Source organism: Hyperolius riggenbachi, chromosome 8 (assembly GCF_040937935.1).
Source record: "Hyperolius riggenbachi isolate aHypRig1 chromosome 8, aHypRig1.pri, whole genome shotgun sequence".
In the NCBI taxonomy this organism is placed as follows: domain Eukaryota; kingdom Metazoa; phylum Chordata; class Amphibia; order Anura; family Hyperoliidae; genus Hyperolius; species Hyperolius riggenbachi.
The window spans coordinates 160614651-160629247 of NC_090653.1; the positions used below are offsets into that span (position 1 = coordinate 160614651).

The window sequence follows — 14597 nt, forward strand, 5'->3', positions numbered from 1 at the left end:
AAACATGCATTTTCCATTGTACAGTCACAGAAAAAGGATAGATAGATAGATAGATAGATAGATAGATAGATAGATAGATAGATAGATAGATAGATAGATAGATATTTCACACATCACCTTCCAAAGAGAAAAAAAAACATTTTATGTAAAGCCATTTTTCCTTAATAGTACACAGTACTATACACCCACACCAAGATCTATACCCTGAGCACAGTATACAGGTTATATAACATATGTACATTATGTACATGCACACACAGACTATACACAATAAATGTGTGTGTATAAATAGAAATATAGATGAAGTCTGAAAGGGATATGTTTTAACAGAATATATAGGGTTGAATGTAGAATTCTAAAAGGGTGTCCTGGAGCTGCAATTTCAAAGCATTGCTAACATCTACAGAGAGCACACAGCAGATATAATGGTACTATTGTGGTGCCACTCACCTGTTCATACCAGTCACGGTTGGTGCAAGTACACTCCGGCCACCAATTTGCACTATTGCCATTCATTTTCGGGGTAGCACTTTTAGGAGGCCCTTTCAAGGTTGGGGTGAGGTTTTCACGTGTGGCAGGAACAAGCTTGGCTTTTCCACGAGCTGTTGGGGTAACAGCAGGTTGTGACGGGAGGGTCTGAGAACTGTAACCTCCATAGCCACCCCCATACTGCTCATGCTGCCATTCTCCATATGTTGGGGGTTCCATCCTGCGCAGACCAGACATGCGAGATGCCTCGTAACACTCAGGGCACTTGCAGCAATGATGATGTTTGTGCATCATAAGGTCCAGCTCCAAAATGAATTAGCTGTATCACAGATCAACCCACCACCCAAAACCACCTCCTCGAATCAGAATACACCCCAAATTAAGGCTGGGTTAATCTGACAGTACCCTGACTATTTCACAGGGCCATGTACAGAGGCAGTGCTCGCAATACACTCCGGTAAAAAAAAAAAAAATGTTAATTACCAAAGCAGAACATAAGATTTAACTAAAATGGAACATACAATGGTCAAAAATACACAAAATTAGTGAAAACCCCCAATAAAAGCATAAAAGGCAGACGGTGTATATGGTGATTTAGGAAATGGTAAAGGAAGAAAATGCTATAATATAAAATCCATTAATATTAAAAATCACAAGAAAAAATTCAAAATCTGCCCTTATTTCCTTTAAAAATACAGATTTCCTGAGCATAAATCCTGCAGGTCTTGCCTCCTCCCCTTTTCTGATGTCGGGGATCTGCTGTGGGAGGGGGTGTCAATAAGATGCAGTCTCCCGTGCTCCCCCTTAGCTCCTTGAATATAAAGATGGCGTCTATGCTTCCTTTTCTTTCCCTCAGCATTGAGTTCTGTGGTGGGGGGCTGCGTGCTCTCCTGGGCCGTGTTGGGTGTGGGTGCCTGAGGCTCGGTGCTGGGTGCTCCTGGACAGTGTGCAGAGGAGGCTGTGCTGCTGGTCCCTGATGGAGCTGCTGCCTCTCTGCCTCTGGATGCAGCATCTCCTGGCTGCAGCCAATCAGCAACCAGCAGCAGCATCAGCACCACCGGCTGTAACCCTGCGTATTCCAGAACCAGGCCTGCGGTGCTTATGGCTTGGATGCAAACCTGAAGTTGCTATGGTTACTGTAGAGTTAATCAGCATCAAGCTTAACGGGGACCGGGATCTGCAGCTGACGGATTCTAATGGGGGAGGGTAAGGGTGGCAAGGGGGAGGGCTATCGACATTTTATCAAGGATCCTAAATCAGAGCAGGGTAGAAACACCCACCCACAGGATCTTTATTGCCTCATTTTGATGATGACAAGTGCTACTGAGCATCATCATACACTTTGCACAGAGCCGTGCAATGTCCTGCAAGCAGCACACAGCAGGGCATTCAGTGTAGAAACCCGTCTGTGCTTTAATCATTTCTAGTGACACGTACATTCTGTACACCTCACTCACAACCAAGCTGTTTACACATGATGTGTAAAATAATCTCAACAGATAACATTAACAGAGCACAGATTAAACATCTGTGAATACAATGAAAGCAAACAGTTCCCAGCATAATATATATAACGCCAGGGAATGCAGAGCAGTCTGTTTTTGTACTGTGAAGAGCATAGTGTCTATAGCAAGCACTGCAGGGAGTGTAATGTGTAGGATATGGATTTTTTCCTTTAAAAATAGTGCCAGTTGCCTGACTCTCCTGCTGATCCTGTGTCTCTTATACTTTTAGCCACTTTTAGCCACAGCCTCTCAACAAGTATGGAGATCAGGTGCTCTGACTGATGTCAGACTGGATTAGCTGCATGCTTGTTTCAGGTGTGTGATTCAGCCACTACTGCAGCCAAAGAGATCAGCAGGACTGACAAGCAACTGGTATTGTTTAAAAGGAAACATCCATATCCCTCTCAGTTATATACTTTAAAGAGACACTGAAGGAAGAATAAATCTCGCTTAAGTGCTTATATTCAGCAGGGGCATGTGTGCCCCTGCTAAAACGCCGCTATCCCGCGGCTGAACGGGGGTCCCTTCACCCCCAACCCCCCCCCCCCTCCGCGCAAAATCAACGACCAACTTGGTCGTGGATTTTGCTGCTCTTCAGGCAGGGCTAACGGCTGCAGCCCTGCCTCTCAGCGCCATCTATCAGCGGCGCATCGCCGCCTCTCCCCCGCCCCTCTCAGCGAAGGAAGACTGAGAGGGGCGGGGGAGAGGCTGAGATACGCGCTGACAGACGCGCGTGGGGCAGGGCTGTGGCCATTAGCCCTGCCTGAATGCGGAAGAGATCCCCGCAAAGAACAGAGGGGATTTGGGAGGTAAGGGACCCCCGTTTAGCCGTGGAATAGCCACGTTTTTGCGCCCCTGCTGAATATAAGCACTGAAGCGAGATTTATTCTCGCTTCAGTGTCTCTTTAAATACTTCATTCACTCTGATTCCTTTTTGAGAAAATGTGATTTCGTGAACTTTAAAAAGCTTGTTTGATAACTAAAGGTGGCCATACATCAGGCGACTTGCGGCCAATCGACCATCCAATTCGATTATTATAATTGCATTGGATGAAAAGTGGTGCTGCCAAGTGCATGCCCGACTGACAAAGCGACCAATTTCTGAACGGAAATTGGTCGCATGGTCGATTACGCATGCTGCAAGATGTCGAGCCGAAGTTGGTGTGTGCGTCAGTACGGTGGCAATTTCAGGAACGAGTGACGAGATGACAAAAGCCCCGCCGCTACCGTTGCAATGTATAAATGAGCCTGGTGTGTGCATTTATACGTTACCTGTCCTGTAGAAGCCTCCGCACGGTGTCCGCAACCTCCAGGCAGCTCTCCGTACACGCTACTGGCGCATATTTTCTGACGTCGGCTCATAGTGTCTGATGTCAGACGCTATGCGCCAGTGGCGTGTGTGGAGAGCGACCTGGAGGATTACACACACCATGCGGAGGCTGCTACAGGACATGTAACGTGTAACTGCACACACAGGGGGGGGAGGGGCATATTATACAGTGGGGGCAGCATCTGTGAAGATGTCATGCTGAAATTGGACAGGAATCGGCCTGTTGTGTATGGGCAGCAGAATCAACAAAAAACAAATTTATCACTAATCAGATTCGATTAGAGATAAATTTGTCTCTTTGTCGAATCTTCCCATAATCGTCAGGACTATAGGTGCGTACACACGCACTACAGCAGCCAACGACGGGTCCGTCGGCACCTCCCACTGGGCGGGTTTTCAGCAGACTGTAGTGCGTGTGTACGCACTGTTGGCGGACTGATAAGGCTGTTCCTGAACGATCTGCCGGGCGGATCGTTCAGTAACAGCCTTATCAGTCCGCCGACAGTGCGTACACACGCACTACGGTCTGCTGAAAGTCCGCCCAGTGGGAGGTGCGGACGGACCCGTCGTTTGCTTTTGTAGTGTGTGTGTACGCACCTTAAGGGTACCTTAACCCTCATCTGAAGTTCAAGTAAGATAAACATTACATTTGTACAGCAATAGGGTGTGAAGGAAACCAGATCCCGCATCAATCCTGCATTACCATCCCGGGCAATGAGATGGAAATAATTTCAAATTGATCAGGACAGGATTATGCAAATGTTGAATGTCAATGATCATGGACCAGTCAAATTCCAATTTAGCTGGATGTGATTGGTCCGTTTTCAGGTGCATACATTTACAAACAAAATGTGCATTATCTTACATTACATGAACTAATTAACTAATGAATGAACTAATTATTCACTTCTCATTGACCATCCCCAGCCAGAAGACGCAGGAATATGAGGCTGCCATTGCTTTTTCCCTCCTTAGCGGTAACCCCCGAGCTGAGCTCGGGGTAAGCCGACGCGGAGGATATCTCAGCCCCTGGTGGGGCGATTTCTGTTCTGTAAAGTGCTGTACGCGCAGCTAGCACTTTGCTAGCTGCGCGTCCAGCTCGATCGCCGCTGCTCTGCGGCGATCGTCCGCACGCAGAGGCGGAAGAGGGCCATCCCCCCACCAGAGCCCTGCGCAGCCCGTACCAATCAGTCCCGGGCAGCGCAAAGGGCTGGATCGGATGGGTCTGACGTCAGGATGTCGGCTGACGTCCATGACGTCATTCCGATCGTAGCCATGGCGACAGGAGATCGTGTTCTATACGCAATCTCCTGTTTACTTTTGTTGCGGCGATCGGACTAGAGGGACACATGCGCCCTCTAGTGGTGTTTTATGTAGCTACCACTCAGGTAGCTACATGAAACTAAAAAAAAAAACAAAAAAAAAAAGTGCAATGCAGCCTCCTTGGTGGAAAAATTGAACCGCCAAGGAGGTTAAGTGCTGGTTACCTGGCTGTCATGCTGATCTTTTGGTTTCAGTAGTTTCTGAATCCCACATCTGCAGAATCATTGGGGGTCAGTGATGAAGAAAAGGATTAAAATTGGACTGCAGTGCATGTGTTCTTCTGTGCAGCCAGTCCTTGGCATCAGAAAGCTCAGCTACACAGCTCAGCCAGAATAATCACCAGTGTACTGTCTACCTCACTTACCCACACCTCTCTGCAGCTGTCTAGGCATAGTCACTCTGCCAGACTACTGGCTGCACAGTGAAGAGGACTAGCAGCAGCTCAATAAGGAGTCATAATTCTGCTCTCTCCTCATAGTTTAGGGGGGGGGGGGGGGGTGTTTGGGTATTTGTGTAATATACTACAGACTAGCAGGGGCGTCTACGGTCTCACCCACCAGGCAAGTATAAGCGGTTGCCTGGGGGGCCATGAGGTGGTGAGGCGCATTCCCCCGCCGCTGCTACTGTGACCATGTTTTTTTTTTTTTTTTTTTTTATATTATATTACCTCCCGACTCAGTCCCCGGTGCTCGGCACGTTACCATGTGCTCAGCAGTGCCTCCACCTCCACTTCTCCCCAGCCAATAGAGCAATCAATACTGCTCTTCTCTGCCAGGCTCCTTCTTTAAAGCCGTGCCCCTTCTTCTCAGTAGCCACACAGGTAAAGTGTTTATCCTGTGTGGCCCAGCCTTTAACTCCGCCCCACGCCAGTCAAACCAGGAGCCAGCGGCTAGCCAGCTTATCCCCCGACAGTCTGACCCCCCACCTGTGTCACTGGCTGCACACAGACACTGGAGTGAGACAGCCAGGGGACAGATGCAGTCACAGAGAGAAGAATGTGATGTGTCCGTGTTGGAGCCCCGCCCCCGCACAAGACAGCAACACAACCCGGGAGAAGGGAAGTTTCTGCTCCAGAGTAGTGATGGGAATTCCGGCTCTTTTCAGAGAATCGGCTCTTCTGAATCGGCTTCCATTAAAGAGCCGGCTCTTACGGCTCTGAATCGGCTCTTCATTAATATCACTAAACACCACTCAGAATCGGAGTAAAAGCCCCGCCCCCGTCTCCATGACAATTCCAGACTTCTTCTCTGACTGGGGCAATCCCTCCTGCTACTGCTCTGCTCCGCCCCATACACTCCTACAAGCTGCAAGAGGAGGACTACATCTCCCAACATGCCTCAGCGCCCTTTATTGCAGAGCAAAGCAGAGCTCTGTGGGGCGGCGGAGGCATCGGCTCTTTCAAAACTGAGAACCGGCTCTTGTCGTTCGCAGCAAAGAGCCGGCTCTTAGAGACACCTCGTTCGCGAACGACCCATCACTACTCCAGAGATGATAAGCTGCATGCACAGGCAGAAGAGAAGGTATGCAGGCAGGCTGCTAAGAACACTTCCTGTCCTGTGTGCAGACTCCCAGTACTGTTATAACTGCTAGAATGTGCCCTGCTCTTTTGATACTAGAGTTTTCTTTGAAAGCTGGTTAGGCTGTAGGCTGGTAAAGCTGTAAACCTGTGCTTTAGTGCTGTGCTGTCTCTCCCTCTCCCCTCTCTGTTCCTCTGCCCCCTCTTCCATCTTATGCTGTCTCTACCCCTCTCTGTTCCTCTGCACTCTCTTCCATCTTATGCTGTCTCTCCCTCTCCCCTCTGTTTCTCTGCACCCTCTTCCATCTTATGCTGTCTATCCCTCCCCCTCTCTGCTCCTCTAACCCCCTCTTACATCTTATGCTGCCTCTCCATCTCTACTCTTTCCCTCTGCTCGGATTACGTGTATTTTCTGGTGAAACGCTTCCGCATTACGATTATTTTCTGACAACGCTGCCCCATTACGATTATTTTCTGGTGAAACGCTGCTGCCCTATGATTAATTTCTGGTGAAATGCTGCTGCAATAAGTGTATTTTCTGGTGAAACACTGCCACATTACGATTATTTTCTGGTGAATTACGATTCTGAATTACGATAATTACTATTTTCTGATGAAACACTGCCGCATTATGATTATTTTCTGGTGAAACGATGCTGCATTATGATTATTTTCCTGGGGGGAGGGGCTTTGGGGGGGGGGGGGGGGGGCGCCACAGGTTTTCTCGCCTGGAGTGACAAAATGACTAGAGGCACCCCTGCAGACTAGGGATGGTCAATGAAATGCAAATCATTTTGAGTTAATGCAGGGTTATGCAAATGTTGTAAGCAAATGTATGCAGTTTGAAAATGGACCAATCAAATTTTACCTCAGCAGGATTTAATTGGTTCATTTTCAAGCAGCATTAATTTGCATATAAAATTTGCTGCGTCAACTCGAAATTATTTGCATCTCATTGTAGTACAAACTAATTTGTTAAAGTGAATCTCCCTCCCCAGGATTGTAACTACAAATCTTGGGATACTACAAGACACCGAACATTTACACCGTGCTTTTCCCCTGGTGGACTCAAAGTGCCAGATCTGCAGCCACTAGAGTGCGCTCTAAAGCCAGTAGCAGTGTCAAGGAGTCTTGCCCAAGGTCTACTCACTGAATAGGTGTTGGCTTACTGAACAAGAAGAGACGAGATTTGAACTCTCTTAACCAGTACACTATCCACTCTCTTCAACAAAGCAACATACAATACAATAGCCTCCAACCCCCCTCCAGCCACCCTCTATTTAATAGAAGAGGGTAAAGTGTATAGTTTTCCATTTCTATTTTATTGCTGTCGATGTCACAACCAGTGATTTTGTTTGTATCACCCTGTCCGACTGACAGGTGTTGTCAAAATAGTAAGTAAACAAGATTCTATCTCAAGAGTGTCTAAAACAGCAGTAAAAGTTTGTGTGAGTGTTTACAAAAAGAGATGAGTGAAAAAATTTTGTTTTGTTCTGCTCTCCCTCTTGGAGAAATTTCCTTAAAGGACTACTATAGGGGGGTAGGGGGAAAAAGATTTGAACTCACCTGGGGCTTCTAATGGTCCCCCACAGATGTCCTGTGCCCGTGCAGCCACTCACCGATGCTCCGGTCCCCGCCTCCGGTTCACTTCCGGAATTTCAGACATTATAGTCAGAAAACCACTGTGTCTGCGTGGCCGTGTCCTCGCTCCCGTTGATGTCTCCGGGAGTGTACTGCTCAGGCCCAGTATGGTCTGCGCCTGCGCAGTATGCTCCGGGTGACATCAGTGGGAGCGAGGACACGGCCATGCAGGCATAGTCGGAAATTCCATTAGTGAACTGGAGGCATGGACAGGCGCATCAGTGACTGGCTGCGCAGGCACAAGACATCTGTTAGGGACTGTTAGCCCCAGGTAAGTTCAACTCTTTTTCTTCCTCCCCCTACAGTAGTCCTTTAAGCATTGCCCTTATTCCTTGGTAATTAGTCATGCAAAACAAGTAGATTGGGCCACCTGTGCCAAGTGCCCCTGAGTGCCCCTCCCCCCACTAACATATAGTTAACTTCTTCCAGGCTCCAGCAGTGTACAGTAAACAGGGTAGGGTCTGTAAAAAACTCTCCATGTCTATGTATGTGCTAAGTAAACCAAGGGTTTTATCTATTTGACATAAATACCTCACAATCCTTGCAAGAGCCCTTGTACTTAATGTATCTGGATAACACTTATATTTGCAAAAAATCTCTCTACTTCCTTCTGATTGTATGTATGAACATTGTCAGTCAACAGGAATAAAGTATGAAGAAAGCTTAAGCCGAAAGCATTAGGTTTTACTTTTAGATTATCCAATAAACTAGAGCTTGTATTCTACATACAGGAGGTTTTGAATCAGGACAATAATCCTGATTCAAAACTTCCTGTTTGTAAAATCTCTAGTCTCCAACAATGCTAAGATAAATTATACACACAGTGTTTAGGTGGGTACCCACATCAGATAAAAGTCTTTGGAAAAGGAAAGATCACAGACCAATTTTACCCCTTTTCATGTAGTATGAGAGCCACACCTACACAGTCTATTCTATTGAGCTGAACTCCCCATCAGATAAAAATCTTTGCAAGATGCTGCACACAAAGATGCTGCACATATGCAACAGATCAGTATCTGCAAAAGATCAGTTCCTGCAAAAGATCCAATTCTGCAAAATGCATTCATAGTCTATGATATCTGCAGATCTCATACACACCTTGTTTAATGGACAATCATCTGCCGATCAGATCCTCCAGGATGGATCTTTGGATCAGCAGATGATTGTCTGATCTGCAGATGAATGCTTGTTAAACAAGGTGTGTATGAGATCTGCAGATATCATAGACTATGAATGCATTTTGCAGGAACGGATCTTTTGCAGGAACTGATCTTTTGCATGTGTACAGCATCTTTGTGTACAGCATCTTGCAACTTTTGTGGTAGTGTTCTGTGAACTGATGAAACAAAATTAGAACTGTTTGGGCCCATTGATCAACGCTATGTTTGGAGGAGGAAGAACAAACGCTTATGAAGAAAAGAACACCTTGCCTACTGTGAAGCATGGCGCGGGGTCAATCATGCTTTGGGGCTGTTTTGCTTCTGCAGGTACAGGGAAGCTTCAGCGTGTGCAAGGTATCATGAATTCTCTTCAGTACCAGGAGATATTGTATGAAAATGTGATGCAGTCCATCACAAACCTGAGGCTTGGGAGACGTTGGACACTTTCAACAGGAGAATGATCCCAAGCATACCTCCAAGTCCACTAGAGCCTAGGTTCTCAACGTGTGGTACGCATACCCCAGGGGGTACTTCTGATGGTTCCAGGGGGCACTCAGGCGTGATATACTTAACCAAGAACAACAAATTTAGAGTTTAAGAAAATTATAAATCTTATTTAAGCACCAGATTTGTATTTTAGCTAATCAAAAGCAATAGTAAATGCTTGGAAATGGTTTAGGAACCAAGTATCATGTACTAGGATTAAATATATATTTGTCAAGGGGTACCTGTGATAATCTTTACTATGCTAGGGGGTGCTTGGTGAGTACAGGGTTTTAATAGGGGCACATACCAATAAAATGTTGAGAAACACTGCACTAGAGCATGGTTGCAGATCAAAAGCTGGAACATTTTGGAGTGGCCATCGCAGTCACCAGTAGTGATGTCGCAAACCTCCGATTTTCGGTTCTCGAACCCTGTTCGCGAACCTCCACGGAAAGTTCGGTTTGCGAAAAAGTTTGCGAACTGCAATAGACTTCAATGGGGAGGTGAACTTCAAAATTTAGAAAAATTTCTACTGGCTGGAAAAATAATAGAAATCATGTTTCAAGGGTTCCCCGGAGCTCCACCCTCCTCCACCCTCTACCCTTCTACCTATTCCCTCCTACCGGAGGGAGGAGGGTCTCATCTGCCAGGGAATTTCAGTATTTCAAAAGCCAGCTTACATACCGTGGCTGGGGATTGAACCCAGGTCTCAGTGTATGGTAGGTAATTAACATATCCATTATACCACCAACACTACCAGCTGAAACTAGCCTAGCATGTACCATTTATGCTCAATCCAAGACAATCCGTGGAAAGCGGTGACCATACCTACTAGAGAGAGAGATGAATCTACTTGGCTATCTGGGGTTCTCTTTGGACAACTGTTGAACACAAAAGGCATGGCCATGCCTGGCTACATATCCTTAAGCAGTGGCTGGATGGTGTAATGTTTAAAGGCTCTGCCTCTGACACAGGAGACCAGGGTTCGAATCTCGGCTCTGTCTGTTCAGTAAGCCAGCACCTATTCAGTAGGAGACCTTAGGCAAGTCTTCCTAACACTGCTACTGCCTATAGAGCGTGCCCTAGTGGCTGCAGCTCTGGCGCTTTGAGTCTGCCAGGAGAAAAGCGCGATATAAATGTTATTTGTCTTGTCTAATTTTTCTTTTGGATTGAGCATAAATGGTACATGCTAGGCTAGCTTCAGCTAGTAGTGTTGGTGGTATAATGGATATGTTAGTTACCTACCATACACTGAGACCTGGGTTCAATCCCCAGCCACGGTATGTAAGCTGGCTTTTTAAATACTGGAATTCCCTGGCAGAAGAGACCCTCCTCCCTCCGGTAGGAGGGAGGAGGGAATAGGTAGAAGGATGGGAGGAGGGAGGAGAAGCCTACAAGAGGCTAATTAAACTCTCCCTAGCAGAGTGTGTGTAGCAGCTGTCCCTTAACTGATTAGTATAGGCAGACGAGTGAGTAAAATGGCTCAAAGACCTTGCCTTGTATAAGGGGGGGGGGGGCTCAACCAGTGAGAGCAGTCTGATTGGCAACAATGTGCCTGCTGACTGTGATGTAGAGGGTCAAAGTTTTGCTCAATAGAGCATTATGGGGTGAATCGAACTTCCGGGAAAGTTCGCCTTTGGCAGGCGAACGCGAACCACCGTAGTTCGCCGGTGAACCGTTCGGGACATCTCTAGTCACCAGACTTAAATCTGATTGAGAACCTCTGGTGGGACTTAAACAAAGCAGTTGCAGAGCGCAAGCCTAAGAATGTGACTGAACTGGAGGCTTTTGCCCATGAAGAATGGGCTAAGATACCCGTAGATCGCTGCAAGACACTTGTGTCAAGCTATGCTTCACGTTTAAAAGCTGCTATAACCGGAAAAGGATGTTGTACTAAGTACTAAGAATGAATGTCACTTGGGGGTTGAATAAAACTGATAATGATGTGAGCACAGGAAAGACATTTGTGGTTATTTCATTATGAATGGTATGTTATATTTGTCTGACTTACAAGTGTCTCTTTGATTTAATTGTAAACAAGATGACTGAAATGATCAAAATCAAGGTCAAACTGGCCAAAACACTCAATTTCAGTGGGGGTTGAATAATTTTGAACACAACTGTAGTACAGAGTGGCCTGTCTTCTGTAGCACTTGGGCAACCCAAAGACTGCCAAAGCCTCCCACAGTGACAGAGAAAGCAGTCTCCGACCCATCGGTCAGAGACTGCTAACAGGGGAGCCAGCATTGGAACGTTGGAACCATAGGAGGAACGGGAAAGCTCTATTGGACTTAGAGCCTTCCCTCTCCTTAGGTGAGGATCGTTTTTTTGTTTTTTTATTTTAACTTCAGACTCACTTAAAGCTTCCCTTTAAGTTACAACTCTTAAACCATTGTCATGACTTCTAGCTCCCCTTTCATTTGGCTACAAAGTCAAGGCTTTTGGAATGTTCAAACTTGCAGTTTTTAACCACTTAAGGACCAGGCTTGTTTTCCATGATCTGTGCTGCGTGGGCTCTCCAGCCCACAGCACAGATCACCTTGCAGCCAGGGCGACCAGACTTCCCCCCTTTTTTCCCCACTAGGGGGATGTCCTGCTGGGGGGGTCTGATCGCCGCCGGCTATCTGCGTGTAGCGGGGGTGCTCCTCAAAGCCCCCCTCCGCAGTGATATTTCGCCTTCCTCTTTTTCCCTCCCTCTCCTCCTTCCCATGGGCGGTACAGGACAGCACCTATCAGAGGCCAGGGATCGCCGATCTCCTTTACGGCGTAAACACCAGGGATTTCTTTCCCGCGTGTTAACATTTCGCCTGCGAGCCGCGATCGGAGGCTCGCAGGCTGTTCGCGGAGACACCCTCTGTGAACTGACATGGAACTGCCGTTTCCATGTAAAACCACTTACGACCTGCCGCCGCCTATCAGCGTTAGGCGGTCGTTAAGTGGTTAAGTACCAGGGAGTCAAACAGCCCTCACCTGGATCCAGCAAGGTGTGAGTATACACAGCAAGAGAAGATATTGTCTGGGTCTCTACCTGGATTTAGCAATCTCAAACTACCCTACACTAATCCAACTAAACATAGTACTGTAGATTGTACACTGTGCAACATACATAGCCAGCATGCATGTAGAGGCCTATTTAAAAAAATGCAGGGTGTAACTACAAATTGTGGGCTTCTCCAGAAAAAGTTTGATTGGACCCTCTCAACATTTACAGCCTTTGCCTCGTGGCTAGTGTCATAGCCACAAAACAGCACAATGCTTCAGTGCCAAAATGTGCTGTTTTGTGGTTATGATACCACTAATAAATTGAGCAATAATTGCTAAATCCAGGTAGAGATCCAGATGAGTTCTTCATTTGCTGTGTCTCCTTTCATCTAGCACTATATACTTGAAATTCCACTGTAAAGCAGCTTAGCCCTGCCACTACGTGGGTGCTATTTATATTGGTTGAGCTTTCTTATGGGAAATAAATAATCAGTTTGGAGCAGAACCACTGGCACCATTGTATGTGCCTCTAATAACCTCAACCTCTAGCTGTCAGGTATCTACAGTTGTATGAGATGCAGGGCTGTATTTAGGCTGTGTGCTGTTCTAGGCACTTCAGACCTATGACACCCCTCCAAAAGGATACTGGCGCATGTGTAGCCAATTAAAATTTCTTGGTAAAATTGCAACCCAAAGTCAATGGGCCTTTGTTTCCTCCCCAAATATGAGTAAATATTATGCCTGTATGGGAGCTGCCATCTTTTTTGGTGGCGGTGTCAGCACTATGCACAGAACTGAGATAATTTACAGCTTTTCTTTCTTTAATCTTCTGTACCATTTGTCAACTCAACTAATCATGTGTAAAATGCATGTATGCATATGTTCCAAGCTGCTAGAAGACAATTCTAGATTTAATTTTGGCTATTATTTTTATATAAATCCAATTTCTGAGAAAAACTTTTCTGTAAGATATGTGTTTAGTTATATTGATCTGTTGCAAACATTACTTGTATCGGGCAACCACATAATTCTGAGCTGCACTGCCTTTCTCACACAAGTTGGATTGTTGTAGTAATCTGCCAATATTTCAAAGCTGCAGCTCATTAACATGATGGGGATGCGCATGCCACAATTGCTGCTAATTGTGAAGCAAATTACAACCATTTATGACTCAGAGCCTAGGCGAGATATTGCAGTGCACAAAAAACACCAGTCTGGAAATTTCTAGAAACAGGATGTATGCCACAATGAAAAGCCAAATAACACAACATCCCAACCACCTAGTGCCATGCTTTCCTTTATTTTTAGCACGGATTTGTTCAGTCAGGTAGAGCTGCAGGTGCCACAAGTCACATTTGCTATTCTCTTCCTTGTGTCCTACAGTCCCAGCATAATCATTTTAAAAATAGATAAAAGTATTTTGATCAAAGTGAAGTCCACTAGCAAATCCTTATGCTGGGAACACACAATACGTTTTTCAGCTCGATTTTTCACCCGATCGTTTTTTCCGCTTGATTCTCTTATCTTCCACTCGTTTTTCTTATCTTTTTCCATTGACTTCTATGAGAAATTGAGCCAAAAAAGGATCGGAAGGAATATTGGACATGTCGGAAATCGGGGGTAAAACCATATGGTGTATTCCCAGCATTAGACTTGTATCTCAGGTGAAATAAATGTAATACAGTAGATTCCCGGTTATCCAAAACTCAACTAACCAACAGTCTCAACTAACCAACACAAATCTCCTGCAGTATTCACAGTGGTGGAGAGTGGGGTATAGTACTGTAATAGATAGGCCTATTTTTAACATTGAGTCTCAAACAACCAGAAAGCTCACTTATCCGGCATCAGCCAATTCCCATTGGTGCCGGATAACCAAGACTCTACTGTAGCTGATTTAAACATTTATGCTTAAAGGGAACCCGAGATGAGAAGGATATGGAGGCTGCCATATTTATTTCCTTGTAAACAATGCCAGTTGCCTGGTAGTCCTATTGATCTTCTGGCATAAGTAGTGTCTGAGTCGAAACCCTGGAACAAGCATGTGGCTAATCCAATAAAACCTAAGTCAGCTGAGTTACCTGAGTACCTGATCTGCTGCATGCTTGTTCAGGGTCTACGGCAAAAAGTATTAGAGACACGGGATCAGGATGACGGCCAGGCAA

General features: G+C 46.0%; 1 protein-coding gene across 4 annotated transcripts in view; it reads right to left on the minus strand.

The window, feature by feature from the left end:
• Positions 1-14597, minus strand: part of DLG3 (discs large MAGUK scaffold protein 3) — a 413798-nt gene that overhangs the window by 310621 nt on the left and 88580 nt on the right. The window contains exon 1 of one of the 4 annotated variants that reach the window (XM_068247625.1): positions 451-1492. The exons of the other annotated variants lie outside the window; for them this stretch is intronic. Within the exon in view, the coding sequence (XP_068103726.1) occupies positions 451-783 (333 nt within the window). The 5' untranslated portion in view covers positions 784-1492. Of the gene's footprint in view, positions 1-450; positions 1493-14597 lie in introns of those variants that run through there. 4 annotated transcript variants of the gene reach the window in all.